We start from the raw sequence: 18270 nt of genomic DNA, 5'->3' as shown, positions 1-18270 counted from the left end.
GTAGTAGTAGTAGTAGTAGTAGTAGTAGTAGTAGTAGTAGTAGTAGTAGTAGTAGTAGTAGTAGTAGTAGTAGTAGTAGTAGTAGTAGTAGTAGTAGTAGTAGTAGTAGTAGTAGTAGTAGTAGTAGTAGTAGTAGTAGTAGTAGTAGTAGTAGTAGTAGTAGTAGTAGTAGTAGTAGTAGTAGTAGTAGTAGTAGTAGTAGTAGTCGTAGTAGTCGTAGTAGTCGTAGTCGTCGTCGTCGTCGTAGTGGTAGTCGTCGTCGTAGTGGTAGTCGTGGTAGTCGTCGTCGTCGTGGTAGTCGTGGTAGTCGTGGTCGTGGTCGTCGTGGTCGTGGTCGTAGTAGTAGTAGTGGTCGTAGTAGTGGTCGTCGTAGTGGTCGTGGTCGTCGTGGTCGTGGTCGTCGTGGTCGTAGTGGTGGTAGTAGTCGTAGTGGTAGTAGTCGTAGTGGTAGTAGTCGTAGTAGTAGTAGTCGTAGTGGTAGTCGTAGTGGTAGTAGTCGTAGTGGTAGTAGTCGTAGTGGTAGTAGTCGTAGTAGTAGTAGTCGTAGTAGTCGTAGTAGTAGTCGTAGTAGTAGTAGTAGTAGTAGTAGTAGTAGTAGTAGTAGTAGTAGTAGTAGTAGTAGTAGTCGTAGTAGTCGTAGTAGTAGTCGTAGTAGTAGTCGTAGTAGTCGTAGTGGTAGTAGTCGTAGTGGTAGTAGTCGTAGTAGTAGTAGTAGTGGTAGTAGTAGTAGTGTAGTAAATTAATAAATCAACAACAAAATTAGGAGACAACAACTTTGGCACCACTTAGGCACCACTTACACACATCACATTGAAACTTAGAATTTAAGATAAACAAACAAATATTAATTATAATGTTGTTTAAATATTATTGTAGCTTAGCTTATAATTAATTAATTAATAAAAACTAATTAATTACTTATGAGCAGCAGCAGCAAGTTGAAGAGTTATAATGAAGGTTGATTTGGCAGCTTCTCTCACATATCTCACATCTCCATTCATCATCTTCACAAGTTTTCTACTTATAAAAAGGCTAAAACCTTCGTCAGATGAATCCTCATGATCGATGATATCATTTCCAAACATCTCATTCAACAATGATTCTGGTATGCCTCCTCCAACATATGTTATCCTAATTAAATTAACCACACCCAACATCACAAAATTATTATAAATAATATTAAAATTACGTACACTTTAAATTAACTTAATACGCAGTACCTGAATTCAAGATGAAGAAGATGTAGTGAGTTCCCAAAATGATGATCGTTATTAGTAAAAGTTGTTGAAAGCATAAGTTGGCCACCTGTTGGTGCATAATGAACTGATATCAACAAGAAATCAGCCATTATTTGTTGAAGTCTCAAATTGTCTCCATATAATGTCTCACACATTATCTCTTCTCCAACTTCATTTTCTATTTGAATGCCTTTCCCTTTGCTCTTCATCATCACTTGACTTATTGCTACCACCAATACTTCATATAATGAAAACTCAACCATTTCTAATTCAACCAAACTGCATGCACTCACATAATTAAACCAATATTAATTAGTAGAATAATTTTGAGGTTGAAATAATTTGTAAACATATTGAAATCTAGGCACAGAAACATACCCTTGAATAATATGATCAAGATCATGAGACTCATCAAGAACCTTGGAGATTTGCCTTTGACAATTAACACTATTGATCAAAAGTTGCTTCTGTTCCACTCCCAACTGAGTTTGTTGCAACATTTTCCTTGAGAAAATAATCCCGGAAAGTGGATTTTGAATCTGCCTCTTCATATATCCCAATGCCTTCAACCTATTCAAAGCAGTTCTCTCACACAATTTTTGAATATTCAAAGCTTGTTGCAATTCTTGACTTGCAAGTTGCAAGAAACAAAAAACCCCAATAACTCCACCATCTCTATCCAATATCTTATTAACACATAATAGACATTCCACAAACATCCCATTTCTTCCATAAAATCCAAACGAAATATTCTTTTCAGGATCTTGCCCACTCATTGCATTGTTCAACACAATCCCAAGATTCACAAATGCTTCTTGATTCTTGAGTTGGCAACAACATGATGATGAGTTGTTTAATTGTGTTCCAAAAACTTCTCCTAAAAGCATTTTGTTGACAACTGATTCCCGAGACCATCCACTTAGTTTTGTCATTGCTAAGTTCCATTCTGTGCACCAACCAAATTCATCTAACCCAAATATTGGAGGGATTAGTGGGTTAGGGTTTTGTACTATGGCTTTGTAATCACCTTGTAGTTTTGTGAATTTGTCCATTACTATCTTTTGACATGTTATGTCTTGTGCTACAAAGCATATTCCCACCACATTTTCGCTTAAGTCTTTGCTGGCACAAGCATTTACTATTAGGCTTATCAAGCCTGAATTGATGTCCTTGTTGTGTGTTTTTATCTCGAATTGAACGTTTTTTTCCTCTTGACCTGTTGAAGAAAATAGATCACAAAGTCGTTAAATAAAATACAATACATATGATGACATTTTAAATTGACTTTTATATATATATATATATATATATATATATATATATATATATATATATATGTCTAAAGTACTATTCTTAACATTCACTACAACAATTTTGGTTCTAGTTTTCAGTTTTGAATTGACATCATGTAGTATGATGTAATTGTATTACAAACTGACATCCTATCATGTATCATTGTAGTGTACAATGACAAATAATTATCTCACACTATAATGTAACAATTGTTTATTAGGATGACAATTTGTAACTAAAATATCATATCGATCTCATGCCATCATAAGGTATATGATGACGGTTATCTATGATGATGTCAGTTAAGAAATGATATCGTACTCATATCATCATGCATGGCAATTTGTTATAATATCCGTTTGCAACTGTGATTGTATGGATAATGGATGATAATTGTGAAAACGGGCATCTAAAGTCAAAACTGTTGCAGTGAATACTAAATAAATAACCCTAGCTTAAAGGTAACTATGTAATATGAAATATGTAAAATGAGTAAAATTAAACCAAAATGTACCTTGTAATGCCAAGACCAACATCTTCTTGACAATTTCAACTGAAGAATCTTCCACTAATGTGAGCAAATTCTTGCCGATGGCTTTGTCAACCGCAAGTCCAGTCAATTCAGCAATTTTTGAGTTCCAACCATTCACAAGCCCATCAACATCAACAGCCAAAATTGGAACTGTGGCTGTTTCAATCAACCTAACCATTTCACTTGTTACTGATTCCAATTCTTGCCTCCCATCTATAATCTTGAGATCACTAAGTGTTGTTTGTATTGATTTTCTATGAATCTCACTCATGTGATCATCTCTATCTTTAAAAGTATTTCTTAGTATAAGTTGCAAAGAATGAATTGCATCCATTTCAAAGTCCTTCCACGGCAAACTCCTTGTCTTAACCACTTCAAGAAAAGCCTTAAAAGATGATCTTGGATGCATTTTCCTTCCATCATCCTTCTCACCCGGCTCATGCTTCGCCCCACCCCACCGAATCTCCGATGCAGTGTGCGATCGAAACCAGAAAATCATGTCGTTGGAAGATATCCTCACAGCAGCCATCCCACACACTACGTCGCCAAGAGCAAGCGCGCCGGGGTACCCGGCATCGTACAAGCTATCAGTACTCAAACCAGTGGAATCCATATGATACTCCAAAATCCACGAAGCAATATCTTGAAGATGAAAATCAGTAGGGGTTATCCCTAATCTCCATACCTTGTTGTTGTACAATAATGCGGCTCCATCAGATTTGACAAGATCCATTATATTAGGAGTTCTTGACACAATCCCTAAAGGAGCATCACGCATTAACATGTCACATAAAAGTGTTTGAGTTCTCAAGATATTTTTCTCCAAAATTTGATTCTCTAACTCCAATTCCTTGTTGACATGAATGGCAAAAACTTGAGTTAGAAATTCACAAGCATATCTAAGAGGAAAGGGGACAAATCTAGGAGTTGTGTTGTGACAAACTACCAAACCCCACAATCTTTTCCTCTTAAGTTTTTGCACAGAAGCATCATTGTTGTTGTTATGATCAAAATTGATCTCTTCATCTTCTTCTTCATTTACCACAATGGCCATAACCAATGAGGCAATAGAGTCCATATTCTCCATATATTGCAAATGGCAACAATGAGGAGCTCTTAAAGTTGAGCCACACAAAGTCAAATCAAAATCAAGATTGTGATCTTGAATAACCTTCACATGTTTGGCTCTACAATCCACAATCATTCTAACCTTGTTCTTCATGAACAAAAATCTTGCAGCCTGAGGAATGTCAGTGGCTGGATAATGCAAACCAAGATAAGGTTCGAGACCAGGCTTCGTAACCTCGCAAAAAACCTCTCCATGATCATCATCGTGAAACTTATAAGCCATCACTCTCGTAACCTGTCAACTCAAACACTTCTTGAACCATAGTGTCACACAGTCTAACCAGGCTCCCACTGGGGAGAGCCTGAAGACGAGTGATGGCTTTGGCTGCGAGCTTATAAGATTGGAGAGCTCCTGCAGCGGTGACGGGGACTTGGTCGGGTTTGAGAGGTTCAAAGTCGATGATAAGGCTACCGGTGACGCGATGGAGAACGGCGTAAAAGGGCTTCCCTGAGGACTTGGAGTGGACGAGAATAGGGTTGAGGAGGGTGACATCGGGGAAGGCAAGGGCCTTGAGGAGGGCGGTGGCTGTGGGGGCGGTGAAGATGGCTCGGAGGTCGGTGCCGATGGCGAGGAGGGGGTGGTTGTCACCGTCGGGGACGGTGTGGGCGACGGTGGTGAGCATTTCGGGAGCATTTTGGCTGAAAGCAATGAGTTTGAGGGTGGTGGGGTGAAGGGCTAAGAGGCAGCCAAAGGGTTGGATGAGGTTGGACTTTTGGATTTGGTGAAGGTATGCGGTGGTGGTGGCGGCAGGCCGCGGTGCGGGAGTTGAGTTGTTGGTGAGATGGATTGAAGTGGAGTAGTCGAAGGAAGAACCGGATTGCTCAAAGTGGGATTGAAGCTTTGCATCTATGGAGGTTTGAGTGAGGATTCTGGAGCTGTGTCTTGGTTGTGAGAAAGAAGAAGATCCTCCTCCTGTGTTCCTGGAAGCTTGGCTTGGTCTACTAGTTGATGACATGTTTCCTTCCTTCCTTCTTCTCCAAACAGAAACACAAAACTCAAAGTCACATTGCTTTGCTTATGAAATTTGGTTTTCAACTTTTATTTTTTTAAAATTTAACTCTCTATATAAATACTTCCCTTTCACATCTCCTACATACTACAAAAACCGTTTATATGATTCTAAAAAAATATCATTACCACTTTTAAATCAAATCTTAAAAATTAAATATGCAAGTTGAACACTTTTACATGAGAAAATATACTTAATTTAAACAAGAAAAATGAACATAAAATTACCAAATTCAACCTTTTTATTTTTAAAATTACTTCTCAAATTATCATACACATTAATGTAATAATGTCCTCCCTCAAATAATTATCGGAGAAATTAAAACCAACCGTCAATTTGATATTGGTTAATTGGATAGTGATAAAAGAGAAGCAACGAAAAAATACTTTGAATCTTTATCAATTGGTTATGCCAAAGCATTTCGATTTATTTTCAAATTTACATCCAATAATTACTAAGAGATAGGGACTTTGTAGCAAAATGGGATTGAATACTTTCATAGTCAAAATGTTGTTTAATTCAATAAATTCTATAATTAATTTACATGTGACCTCTAATGACTAGTAGATTTACATTTTTAACTACCACACTATATTGCAGGTGGAAAAATGGATATCTTTAGTAGGGTTGGAGTTATAGAATCTTTGTTGGGAAAAATCTATGTTTTCTATTATTTTAAATTTAAAAAATAATTAATTAAATATCAGCAAATAAATATTTAGTGTAACAAATGAATATAAACTTCTAAACTTAACTTGTCATATTTTGAGTCTTTTGGACAAAGAAAGTTAGATAGCTTTTTTAAAGCATAACAATCGTGGAGATGAGGGCAATCTAACCAACTACTTTGATTTCGAGATGGCATGTCACTCAATCAATCTAAATACAAACCCATCTCGATTAATCTAAATACGAACTTCTTCCATCTAAAAGAAGAACTATTATGACCGAAAAATAAAGAAATTGAATGAAAATGTTGAATATAGGTTTAATATTATTATTGTAGAGATGAATAGAACAAAAGAATTAGGAAATGATAGTGTAACAGCACCCATTATTTAATTAGTTGGCTTGTATTAAAATCAACTCTTAATTAAGAGAATAAAAATGGAATTAAGAAATAATTGCCAATTACAAGAAAAAAAGAAAAAGAAAAATTGCATATTCTTACTCAACGGAGAGAGAGAGAGAGAGAGAAGCCTCAAACTTCAGTTTGGTGTGAGAATGATGAAAGGGGAAAACTAAGAGTATAAAGAGAAAGAGAGAGAGAGAGGACCAACTTGGCCTACTAGCTTCATTTTACCTAACATTTAAAATTACTACTTTCAATATTCTTTTCAATCATCCAAATATTTGACATCCATCTAACCATCTCAATTGAATTATATTAACTTTTATCGAAATTGAAGACGATTTTAAAACATAAAAGTTAAATTTGACAAAATATAATAACTATTAACATTGAAGAAGAGTTATTCTTTTCAAAAATAGAAAAATATTGAAGTCTATTTAGAGTTAAAGATTAAATTAATATAGATACTAAAATGATATTTTATTATATTGGTTGAGAGGTAAGTTTGATGTAATTTGTGAAGATAATAATGATAGTTTCCAATTCCATATTTAAGAAAAATAAAATATAAAAAAGTTTAGACTAAAGAGAAGATGAAAAAGGAACAAAGCACAAGAGTAAGAATGCCCCATGTTGTTGTTGGTTGAGAGGGGAAAATTCACCCATCACTCCCACATTTTTGTCCAATTCATTCCTTACCCTTTATTATTTCTTTATTATTTCTTTTATTTTTTTTTATTATTTATTTTGGGTTTTGTAAATTTAGATTCAATATTGATATTCTAAATAAATATATTTGTTTGTTTCCGTTTAGGTAACTTCGATTTCCTCTTATAGAATGCCAAATTGGTTTAATACTACATATTAAATTCAAGTTAATACTACTTTCTATTACTTCTTCTGCTTTCATCTCTAATAGATCCATAAATTTTAAACATATCTTTAGTTATTACTTTTAACTTTAAATAGTCTACTAATTTAACTAATTTGTTCGATTTGAAATTGAATTTTGCATAAAACGGTTGTGAATAATCGATTTTATGACAAAGAAAATATTTTAATTTAAAATTAGAGAATTTTTTAAAATAATAAAATATTAAAACTATTTACAGCAAAGTAAAATTCAGTAAATTATTTTCATTATATATATATTTTATATATATTTTGTAAATAGTTCCATAAGGGATATGTTGAAACTTATATAATATAAAATTAAAAATTTATGAATTTTATTGAAGTTAAAGGATTTAGTTTTAATCCCAAACTTCAAATTTGTATCAGTTAAAATGTTAAATTAAACTGTCAATTAATTATTCCATAAACTTTCATAATTGAATCAATAATAATAATAAAAAAAAAAAAAGTTTAGATATTTTGTTAGTGACTTATAGTTAGTTTCAATTGATTCCATTTAATATCTTAACTCAAAATCCACATAAATAGAAAAATAGATGAAGATTAGTGATAGCACATTGTGTGAGCTATGTCTACTACTTATTTATTGTTCATTTTGAAAGTTTATTGGCCGATTTTAGTACCCATTTCATTTTTCGATTTTAGCTCTTGAAAACTAAATCTATCTAATTAATTAAGACAAATGTTAATCAGATGCAAATAAGGAAAATTATTTTAAATGAGACTTCTAAAAATATTTACAAATATATAACAAAATATTACAATCATATGTGATAAACCATGATAGACACAAATAATATCGCAATCCATCTTAGATAGACGATGACACTTTACTATATTTTATAAATACTTTAGTTCAAAGAAGTGTTACAAATGATTTTAGCTCTCTTTTATCTTACATAGTCACTTTAAAAAGCAATGTTCTACAACTAATATATATAAATTTTGACTTATCATTGTTCAACTTTTTCTTTACGTTACTTGTCACACTTGACTTAATTTCGATAATCACTTAGACTTGAATTCTAAATCTTAATGTGATTGGTTAAAACTGACACAAACAACGGCATCTTGGATGTGTTACTATCCTCTAAAAAAATATGGTCTTCATCCTCGACTATGTCAATTAGAGGAGTTGCAACCAATAGGTTGTAACAACATTTGATGTCTATGCTTAACCTGTCTGAATTAATATTCAATCATTAATGCATAATACTCACTAATTCACCACATGTTATATCATATCTGACCTTTAGACCTTTCATACAACCTCCAACATAATTACTTTCGAACTAGTCTCATTTCCCCCCAAACCGAACAAAGATGTGTATTAACGTCATTGTTCTACAATAAGAAATCTGATGGTTGGATTAGAACAAGAGGTCACTATGTAAAAATTAATAAAAAAATCTAATGATCCCATAATGAAATTTAATTGATTTAATAGTAAAATGTAAACGATCGCTTAGAAAAGTTTGGACGATTCATATTAAAAACTAAAAGATCAAACAAAAAAAATTAAATGATCACCCAACAATTACTAAGAGATCTTTTAGAAATAACTACACGACCTCAACCAAAGAAAAAGTTCGGCAGTTCAAATGAAAGGGACCTCCATGCCCCATTCTTGATATCAATAGCATTTAATGTTGTTGGTGAGAAAGTTAAGAATAAATGTTTGATGGAAAATATTGGTGTTGCATTGAAGGCAATTACCGAAGAAGATGAAGTAGGAGAGACGTTGAAAAGAGTTTTAAAATGGGCGTGGTAATGGTATTTCACATAGCAAAAAGGTCAACCACAACCAAGATTTTAGGCATGGGTTAGTCCTAGAAAAGTTTTTACATTTTAGGTCATTTTAAGAAATTTCCCCAAACACTTAGCTTCTTTAAATTCAAATGAAGAACCCTTTGGTTCTATAAACCACCCACTCACATCTCCAAACTAAATAAAATCAAGAGGATAAGTTGGAATTTAAATTTCATCCGTTAAATAACGAAACCATAAATGAAACTCGTTCCTTATTAAAGGTCTGACACACTTATCAAATATGGTGATTAAGCATATATGAATGTTTGAACGACAGACAAAAGCATGCTAAAATTGCATAATAAAGAAAACAAAAATTAGCTATGTACAAGAATACCTCAATTGACAATTTTATTGCCTAGCAATATAATTGTTACAAGACACAATGCAAAGGCTATAAATGGCCTATCAAGAGGATGGCAAATGAAAGTACAAAAGAGGAAAACTCCTACCAAACAAGAGACAAAAGTATCGGGCGAGATCCAAGTTTTCAAGGCAAATAGAGAATACTGATCCTATTTCGGAATAAGAGGAGAGATATTCCACCCGACCCACGTAGCGGTAAAACTTTTCTAGTTTATGAAACTGAAAGATCTCATACTCATCTGTCTATAATTTGCATTTTTTCCGTTCCAGGCTGACTTCCTGGAGAGATAGGATTGGTCCACCGGTTCTAGAGCTGACCTTCTTACTAGAGAAAGGTGTGAATATGCTTACTTAGATATAGGCTCGACCATGTTTACGATCAAGAGGAAGAAAGCCATTTAGCGGTGCACGAGATCTAAGAGAAAGATCAAAGGCCCCGGCACAGTCCTTTGAGTCAGACTTCTCTATTGCCCATGGATGAACGAAAGCAATGGTTGGACTACTGGGGATGGTACCTTTAATCAAACAGCACCCCTTAATAGACATGTGACTTCATCGGTTCATTTAGTTGATCTCTAAGAAACTAATGTTCTTTCTGGGGGTGAGCCTGGTCTGGTTTTGGCAAAAACTGCAAACTAAACCAACCCGAACGGTCTACAATAGGTCTGAACATATATAAAAATAATATAATAATAATAAAAAAAAGAACAACAACAACAACACATTTTTCTGTTTTGGTTGAGTCTCAATTTTTCTTTGTGTTTCTCTAATATCCGCGTTCTGGGAGGAGATAGATTGATGGGAAGGGGACTAGAACAGAAGAGTAGAAGAAGTGATGGATAGGTAGAATTATGCAATGGCTAGACGGACTCAAGAATCTCTATCTACTACAAATACAGATCCAAAAAAAAGTTTGTATCAACCGTCAACAGTCATAAACATAGATTATAGCAATTATCAAAATGCATACTAACTTGTGTTCAACTTTGAGAATGAAGCAATGCCTGTGTGATCATAAGAGGCCTCCCAGTTGCTCCCATCAAACTGCCTAACCTCAACATGGGTCAACGTTCCAGGATCAACACATTTGAAAGTAATAGCAACTCCATCTGGATTTGAGCGTGGACGGTAAAATGAGGTAATGCCACAGTTTTTGCAGAAGGTATGTTTTGCAGTGTGAGAACCAAACGTGTAGGTAGAAACAAAGTTGCTAGAATCTCCTAAAAGCTTGAACCGTTCCAAAGGTACAATAAAATGTGTATTGGCCCTCATGAAGCAATTAGAACAGTTGCAATCCCAAGCAACAACACTGGCAGGTGCTTCAACTCGCCATCTTACTTTCTTGCAGTGACATCCACCATTATGTACAACCAACTCAGACGCCATTTAGAAGAAATTAAACCTTCCAATCTTTTTAGTGAATGATTATTCGTTTTCCTGAGTAAAAGGGGTTATTGGATTTAAATATTCCTTTTATCGTAAGGTATAGCCCTAGTAAACTAATTCAGAAAAGAAAGTTGCTCCATGTTTTAGATTGATCCGATTATGAATCATATCATATTATCTTTCTATCTTTCAAGTATTTACTTTTTGACAAGAGATAACAATTGAGAATACAGCCAAAACACTAAAGGGAAGAGGACCTTATCATTTAAAAGGGAAATTAGAACGTTTCCAGTCTGAGTAAATAGAAAATCTGTCATCATTACAGAAATCCGTATGGATGGCATTCTAATTTGAGGTCAATAGATGTGCAATTAGCCAACAGTTCAAACACGAGTGAAGATCCTATTGTTTCTTTCTAATCATAGAGATGAAACAAAGATCCTAGTATCACCTTTTTCACCAAAATCTAACTTTTGAGCGGAGATCAAAGGCACTTTTAGAAGCCAGTTTTCCAAAAAAATTAGTGGCAAAACTAAAGTAAACGAATGGAATAATCATTGTTTACACATCCTTTCTACATAATGAAAAATCTAGGTCAAAATTGAGTATTGAACTTCGTGTAGGCTATGGATCATAACAGAGATTTGACCATTTAAGAGCACTTAATGCCCCAGAATAGCTTGGCAAAAGTAGAATGCAAGTTTGAAATGATTAGAATTGAGTTTCAAAAGAACCAATTTACAACAAATGGTTCTATTATTCTATCTTCATCGAGGCCAAAATTAACTGGAGATTGAACTTAGAAAAAAAGTAGATCCACAATTTATATTTCTCTATTAAAAACACTTCTGCAGAGACCTACGAACCACCTTAACTGGTATTCATAAAAGAAAGACTCAAAACAAATTTAAAGTGGGTTGAGGCAATCATGTTACTACAATATCATATGAGAAAAGGAAAGGAAAGAATGTCAATTGAATTGTACGCTCCTCAGGATCTTTTCTCAAGGTGGCCTTCTATTTCTACAAGTAACCTCCCAATTGCTAATCCAACAATATAGGTAACTTTCTTTCTCATCGCAAATTTTAATCCCATGAACTTGATAGGAATACCTCAACTGGAGGTTCAAGATCTCTTTTGAACTAAGCCTTGAAGTTGAAGTTTTGTGAACTTACCTTAGGGTCTGTAACGTTACCCCAGTAAAATTATTCACATGTTATAGAACCTCACATATAAATGACAAAGAAAAAGGGAGGGAAAATGCTAGTAAGTTTAGTAACCAAGAAGATAATGAAAAAAGGGACCTTCACTGGAAATCAGTGTAAATAGAAGGAAGGAATGTATTGAAATTAGTACTCTAACAAGCTTGTAACCTAAACCAACTTCAGACAGTCCCTATCACTAGAACGGACCGAGTCCTACAACGCTGTCTTCTTCCTATGAGGTTTAGGCAAAAGATCACCCTAGTTTGCCAATCTGCTCTTTTAGAGTGAATATTAATAATAAAGTGTTTTATCCTTTGACTTTTGGATCGCCTTAAGCCCAATGCGGTACCCTCCCACTTTTTGGTTTGGCTACAACTTGAAAAGGTGTGTGTTTGGCTAGAATGTGTGTCTGTGTGTTATCTTGTATAAGAAATGAACTTTATTGATGTACGAAATTTACAAAACAAGGTAGGGAGATTCTAATCCAATGAGTTACAATAAACATCTTTGCAAGGGTGTATAAAAGTTATAGTGGGTGAATGGGGAAGAACATTCCATCATCACTTCCTCATAATGGTTTCTTCAAAGTAAAAGTTAGGTATATAGTCTAACACCATAGCAAGAAAGAAGTATCGATGAAATAGAAGTTACACAAGTTTAATGAGTATCTAGGTACACAATTGGTTTAAATCAACTTGGATGAAGCTTAAAACAACAAGTTGTAATTCAAAACCCAGCTTAAACAGAATTTAACAAATATAAATTGAATCACATATCACTATACCAAAGCTTCTGAAAAGCCAGGTTTTGGATTACATTACAATCCAAACACATCTCATTACTGTCCTCCAAACAGCCCCTAAAAGAATGCAGAGGCGGTGGTTTGGAAGATGAACATGTACTCAATAGAGGGACCGTCCAATTATTCAGAAAACGCAAGGAGTTGCTAACTTGTCAAATATAACTCCAATCCATTTGGAAGTTCCTTTCCTTCTTATATTTTCAAATTGAACCCTAATTCTGCAGTCTTGATCATTGAAGCATTTACAAGTAGATTCAAAATTAAGTATTGATCATTGAAGCATTTAGAAAAAAAGTACATCCGTCGACTAGGAATGAGTATTAATAATGGTAACATCTAAAAGCAGATTAAATTGAAAGCTATTTTGGAGCGTATAGATTCAGTATCAGAAGCAAAGGGGGTTGGGGGCAAGGGTTGATAAATCAATTTGTAATATTCATACAGTTACACAGAGGCAGAGGAGGAAAGAGATGGGAGAAGAGAAGAAGGTCTGCAGAACCAAAATTTGGATTGAGAAAAAGTCGAAGATGAAGGAAAGAAGAGCAAACGAACCTCAACCTCAGTGGCCTATGGGCGTTGGCAACCGTGAATGAGGGGACCGGCGTCGACCGATGAAGGGCTTTACAAATATCCATTTAGTAATAATATTTATGTTAGCATACACCTATCCACATTTTTAATCTATTTAATACCATACCAAATTTGTTAAAAATATTTGATATAATTTAAAATTTTAACATCGAATTATATTTAACATAAACTTTTTTTTATACATAAATCTACCGACAATAAAAAATATATATTTTTTGGTTATTTTTATTATATTTTAATTAAAATTAAAATGCGTACAACACAATATACTACGAGTGCAAATTATATACTATAGAAAAATAATAAATAATCAAAACCTATAAAATAAAATATAATAGAAAATTAATTATTAATAATATAGATTAAATTAAGTATTTGGTTTTAGTTTGTAACTACAACAATATTATTGTTTATAAATACACTGGTATGCACATTTTGCACCACTTTTTTAGATTTAGATTCAATTTCCAAATCTATGATGAACTCATATTCAAAGATGGAGAATATAACTTTCTTTTTCATTTAATTCCTTATTTTTCAAATTTATGTTATTAAACCACTAATCTTTTCGCTACATCTTTTTTTTTATTCCACCCTAATTAAAATTCACGCCTATGTCAATTACTTTACCCCACACTAAAGGGAGCTTCAAGTCAATATTGATTGACATCTACTTCCTTTTAACGTGAAGGTTTGATTCAAATTTTCATGAAAAATACCTTAATCCAACCAAAAAAATCTCAAAAGGGTCCTAGATTTTATCAACGACTTTGTTCTCTCTTATTGATTACAAACTTTCATTTTTTTTTTCCATTTATTACATACTCATTAGTTCTTTTTGTTTTAAAAATTAATCTACAAATTTTTAAATTTATTTTGTTATATTTGAAATCCATGGACAACAAGACGAACTTTCTTTTTCTTTTAGTACAACAAGGTAAAGTGAACCAAACCAATCACAAGCCTCAATATTGCTTTAACAATCGTGATATGGAATTTTAAAAAATTCAGAAGTACGGTACCAAAGGGGATAATCTATAATGGGTTCAAATGTTAACAGACTTTGGAGAACAAAAGAAAGAAGGTTTGCAACAATAACAATAACGCTGAAACTTAATTCCAAGCAATACTTTATTTTTCACAAGAATAATGCTTGTTCAGCAGGTTAACTTTTTAGTATTTATATGGAGGAGTTTATGAGGCAGAGATATCAGAGAATCTACTTTCCAACACATTAACAGATGTTCAATCACTAACTTAAAAGCAGATCTATGAACAGCATCCATATCTTCATCCCTGAATGTGAAAATTAAGTCTACCTTTGATTTTTTTTCCATATGGACTATACTTGTTGAGAGCTCTACTAGAGGTGGAATACACCCTCCTTTCTTGCTTTTATTAGTAATAATGGTCGAGAGAATTTTCTAGACTACGTCGTTCTTTCGAAACCACCACCAATCTGCATATGCAACCATTCTGGTGATGAGCCACGGCTGTATTCTCTTGTTGCTTGTGAACCAAACGCAACACCGCTTGAATCGAATGTTTGTTGACCATACTGAAACGCAAAATTAGATTTGTTATGACAAAAGAATATTTTGAAGAGAAAAAAAATTGATCTTCATCTCTCTTAATCTTTCCCCTGGTTTCCCCTACACAATACCTAAACTTGTAATTTAAAAACGTCAAAAGAACCATAGCTTTCTTTTTCTATCTAAGTGTAACCAAATCCTAATTTATACCGATAGCAACGTGCCTAAGAAGCATAAGGGACCATTTCCATCAACTCTATTCCATTTCTCAAAGAGTGTACGAGTTGAAACTCCCATCTGTATGTAATTCTCATCAGCTAGGTGAATGGAGAGTTCGCTTTCATTCTCCATGGAGAGAATATATCAAACCGACTCAGCTTTTGACACCAGAGTTTCAACAATTTGCTATCCAGGATAGAAAGTTGAAATTGATAGGGTCTGTGTGAGTGTGACTTCAGGTTTTGGAAAGTGAATGGTTGATATATTGAATCAAATAACAAAGTGGATAGAAAATCTGTTTCAGATACAGATACTTACATCTTTTGGAGGAAACACTTCAATGCCAGGGCCAATTCTCGAATTAACTGCTTCGAGTTTCATTGACAAGAACTGCATATCAAATGAAAATTAATAACCATGGAGTTTAGTACTTTTCATGTCTGAATGTAATTTAAGAAAGCAATAAGTATGACTTGAAAGACACCAGTAATACCTCAACCTGACGCTGAAGAGATTGAATGTAATTTATTATCTCATCAAGTACAAGCGCTTTTCCAATGACCTGAGAACTTCCAACTCTTAATTCCATGCTTAAAAGTGAAAAAAATTATTGAAAAGTTGATGAGCTTAGATGGGCTGTCAATGATTTAGGGAGATCAAATAACACATGGCCAGATGGTTTTATAGGAAATTCTTTGAAATTTATCCAAACATTGTCAAATCTGACAACATGAATTTGTTCCAGGATTCTTTTCATAAATGTCATCTCAGCTGAGCTCAAAAAAGAAATCTTCATTTGCTTATTTCAAAAGAGCGGAAGGACTATTAAAGTGAAAGATTAGATAAAAAAGCCTCATTAATAGGATATATAACATAATCGAGCTCTACCTTATTACACCCAGGGACCAAGTCTTGTAGAATTTTCATTCTCTCACTTATCTTTTCTCTTCTAGCCTGTTCAACAGAGTATTCTAATCAACACGAGATATTCAAGAATCCAACAGATACAACAGAAATCCAAGTCATAGTATATTAATTATGAAAATGACCACTCATATGTGGGGATAAAGATTTCCAACTGCAGTTGGTAACACTAATACATAACTAGTGACTTGAGTGAGTACCCTTTCGGCGAGACTATGGCTATCAGTTGCTTGGCCCCTTCTCGCTCGCACATGGATGTAATCCTGTTTGGGTTGTTCTGGAGTAGGCTGGGAGTTCTGTTCGGTCTTCCCAGATCTGGGTTCCGCTTCTGTTTTGGATTCGTGATTATCATCTCTACACGCCGCTGTCTTAACGCGTTTTCCACCAGAATCATTCTGTCGAACAGTTGATAGACGAAAAGAGAATACAATCAAACAAAATGATCCCAAATCGTTTAATGGGGATTCAGTACCAAACAAAACTCAAAAGACAAAAACAGATCAGATTCCCAGTTCCATTAGCCATTCTAGATTCAATTAACTAAAGAAAACGAATTCAGATCAATATAGAACGAGTGATTCAGACAAATACCCCAGCACTGCTATTGGCATTGGCATTGTTGCCATTACTAGTCGAACTGACTTTAGGCGAATCTTGCTCTGAATCACGGCGCTTCTTGGAAACGCCATGACCATGAGGTAGTCTCTGCTGCAATTGCAAAGGAACTGGGTCAGTAGGGGAAACCTCTGGATTCCCAATGGCAATGTCTCCAAAGTGGGTCAAATTATGAGCGAGATGGGCCATTCTGAGGGCAAGAGCAGGTCCAGAATCCTCAACGGATGTTCCGCCATGAATTGGGAAGTGCCAGATCTCAGAAAGATTGAAAGGGGTGATATTGGGATTGGCATTAGGGGTAGTTGGAAATGAAGGTTGGTTGATGAGAGTAGGTGGATCCATGTCATTTGACGAGAGCTTCTGTGTTTGTGGGTGGATTCAAGTTTGAAAAAGCAGTAGAAGTAAACCCATGATTATATATATATATATAAGGAATGGAAAAGGATGAAGGTGAGATTAATGGAAAAGCTCCAGTTTTGTTTGAGCTGTACTGTGAGTTGAGTTGAAAAAACAAAAGAGACAGAGAGCGAGATAGAGAGAGAGAGAGATTTGGAGTTTAAGTAGGTTGGAAAAAGGAAGAAGATGAGAGTTGTATTTATGTCCTGAAGCTCCTTTGGACATTGTAGGTTGGTTCGCACTCAGGAATCAAATACCCTCTCCCATTCAGTCAATCCTTTCTCCTTTTTCTCTCTCCCATCAATTTATCAGTTCACTCCATTTTAGTCTTTCAACTCCAAATCTATTTTTCTTATCTACAATTTTGAAAATTATTTTTCTCATTTAAAAGCTTAGTAAAGATAAAATTTACTTTATAGTTTATTTTGAATTAATACGTCAATAACATGTAACTAAATATATATTTTCTAACATGGTTAACACATGTTTGTATTCAAACTATATAAGTGAAAATAAAGTATAGAGTAAAACAAATTTTACAAACAAAGTACTTTCACAAGAACTAAAATATAGTTATATTTCTAGCTAAAGTTAGAAAAACTTTAGATATGTCATTGTCATTGTTCAATTGAAGTTGGCATTAGGCCTCTAATTCTATAAACCTTAGATATATAGTTTATATCTACCTTTAAGATTTTTTTTCTTTTTGAAAATATTACATTACAAATTTAAGGTGTGAATTTAAATATAGCACAAAATGCCCATCTAATGCTTTCAACAAATTTGAAGTTTGAATATTTTAATTAAAAAAGGGCAATTATTTATATTTATAAACTTTTACAATTGTATGAATTAATTACAATCTAAACTCAATTATGTATAAAATTAATCCTTAAATGCATCAATCCTCGGATGAAACTTCACAAGTTTCTATACTTTTTTTCTCATTGAGAAAAATTACACGATAAATTAATTTGATACATTGATAAAAAATTTTAGAAAATAACATTTTTACTTGTGTAATTTTGAATTTATTTAAATGAAATTAAAAGAATAATGATAAATTATATTCAATTTAGAAAAATGGTTGTATATGAATTTTGTTATATTTTATAAATAATTTTAATAAAAATATTCATTAAATTTATTTACTTATTAAAAAATATTAAATGATACCATTTTTAATTAGAGATTTGAAAATGACACTAATATCAAGGTTTAATAGTTATAAATAGAT

General features: G+C 33.6%; 4 protein-coding genes across 6 annotated transcripts in view; 1 reads left to right on the top strand and 3 right to left on the bottom strand.

Moving 5' to 3' along the window:
• The window catches only part of LOC127148700 (uncharacterized), a 7224-nt gene extending 6343 nt beyond the window's left edge, over window positions 1-881 (top strand). The window contains exons 5-6 of the mRNA XM_051082899.1: window positions 248-543; window positions 877-881. Coding sequence (XP_050938856.1) covers window positions 248-543; window positions 877-881 — 301 coding nt within the window. The remainder of the gene's footprint in view (window positions 1-247; window positions 544-876) is intronic.
• LOC103502594 (phytochrome A-like) lies at window positions 872-5149 on the bottom strand. Its single transcript, XM_008466567.3, is given in 5 exon segments — window positions 872-1131; window positions 1221-1517; window positions 1617-2454; window positions 3046-4421; window positions 4423-5149. Coding segments are annotated over 5 exon segments (3453 nt in total). The 5' UTR covers window positions 5148-5149; the 3' UTR covers window positions 872-914.
• Window positions 5150-8165: 3016 nt separating this feature from the next.
• LOC103502595 (uncharacterized) lies at window positions 8166-13442 on the bottom strand. Of its 3 annotated transcripts, none has more exons than XM_008466568.3 (3): window positions 13309-13442; window positions 10338-10800; window positions 8166-8371 (listed from the first exon to the last, which is right to left on the bottom strand). In XM_008466568.3, exons 2-3 carry the CDS (start codon window positions 10747-10749, stop codon window positions 8214-8216), a joined length of 570 nt encoding a protein of 189 aa, XP_008464790.2. In that variant the 5' UTR covers window positions 10750-10800; window positions 13309-13442; the 3' UTR covers window positions 8166-8213. The 3 variants fall into 3 exon arrangements, with proteins under 3 accessions (XP_008464790.2, XP_008464791.1, XP_016903270.2); XM_008466569.3 differs by lacking the exon at window positions 8166-8371 and adding an exon at window positions 9324-9998; XM_017047781.2 differs by lacking the exon at window positions 8166-8371 and adding an exon at window positions 9324-9878.
• A 1018-nt stretch (window positions 13443-14460) lies between these two features.
• On the bottom strand, window positions 14461-17373 carry LOC103502592 (transcription factor BHLH089). The gene is made up of 6 exons (XM_008466565.3): window positions 16614-17373; window positions 16223-16417; window positions 15987-16052; window positions 15592-15660; window positions 15417-15488; window positions 14461-14905 (listed from the first exon to the last, which is right to left on the bottom strand). The coding sequence occupies exons 1-6, from the start codon at window positions 16977-16979 to the stop codon at window positions 14777-14779; spliced, it is 897 nt and encodes a 298-aa protein (XP_008464787.1). The 5' UTR covers window positions 16980-17373; the 3' UTR covers window positions 14461-14776.
• Between the last annotated feature and the right edge of the window lie 897 nt (window positions 17374-18270).

Source organism: Cucumis melo, chromosome 3, assembly GCF_025177605.1.
Source record: "Cucumis melo cultivar AY chromosome 3, USDA_Cmelo_AY_1.0, whole genome shotgun sequence".
Taxonomy (NCBI): domain Eukaryota; kingdom Viridiplantae; phylum Streptophyta; class Magnoliopsida; order Cucurbitales; family Cucurbitaceae; genus Cucumis; species Cucumis melo.
Note: the sequence above shows the minus strand (reverse complement) of the source record. Positions and strands in the feature narration are given on the sequence as shown.

Excerpts from the sequence above, each read along its gene's own strand:
- LOC103502592 (XM_008466565.3), bottom strand. The coding sequence starts at position 16,979 with ATGGATCCACCTACTCTCATCAACCAACCTTCATTTCCAACTACCCCT. Across the intron at positions 15,661-15,986 it reads TGGTCCCTGGGTGTAATAAG|GTCATTGGAAAAGCGCTTGT; the intron begins GTAGAGCTCGAT and ends GGAAGTTCTCAG. Across the intron at positions 15,489-15,591 it reads CTCTTCAGCGTCAGGTTGAG|TTCTTGTCAATGAAACTCGA; the intron begins GTATTACTGGTG and ends TTTGATATGCAG.
- LOC103502595 (XM_017047781.2), bottom strand. The coding sequence starts at position 10,749 with ATGGCGTCTGAGTTGGTTGTACATAATGGTGGATGTCACTGCAAGAAA. Across the intron at positions 9,879-10,337 it reads ATTCTCAAAGTTGAACACAA|GTACCATCCCCAGTAGTCCA; the intron begins GTTAGTATGCAT and ends GTTTGATTAAAG.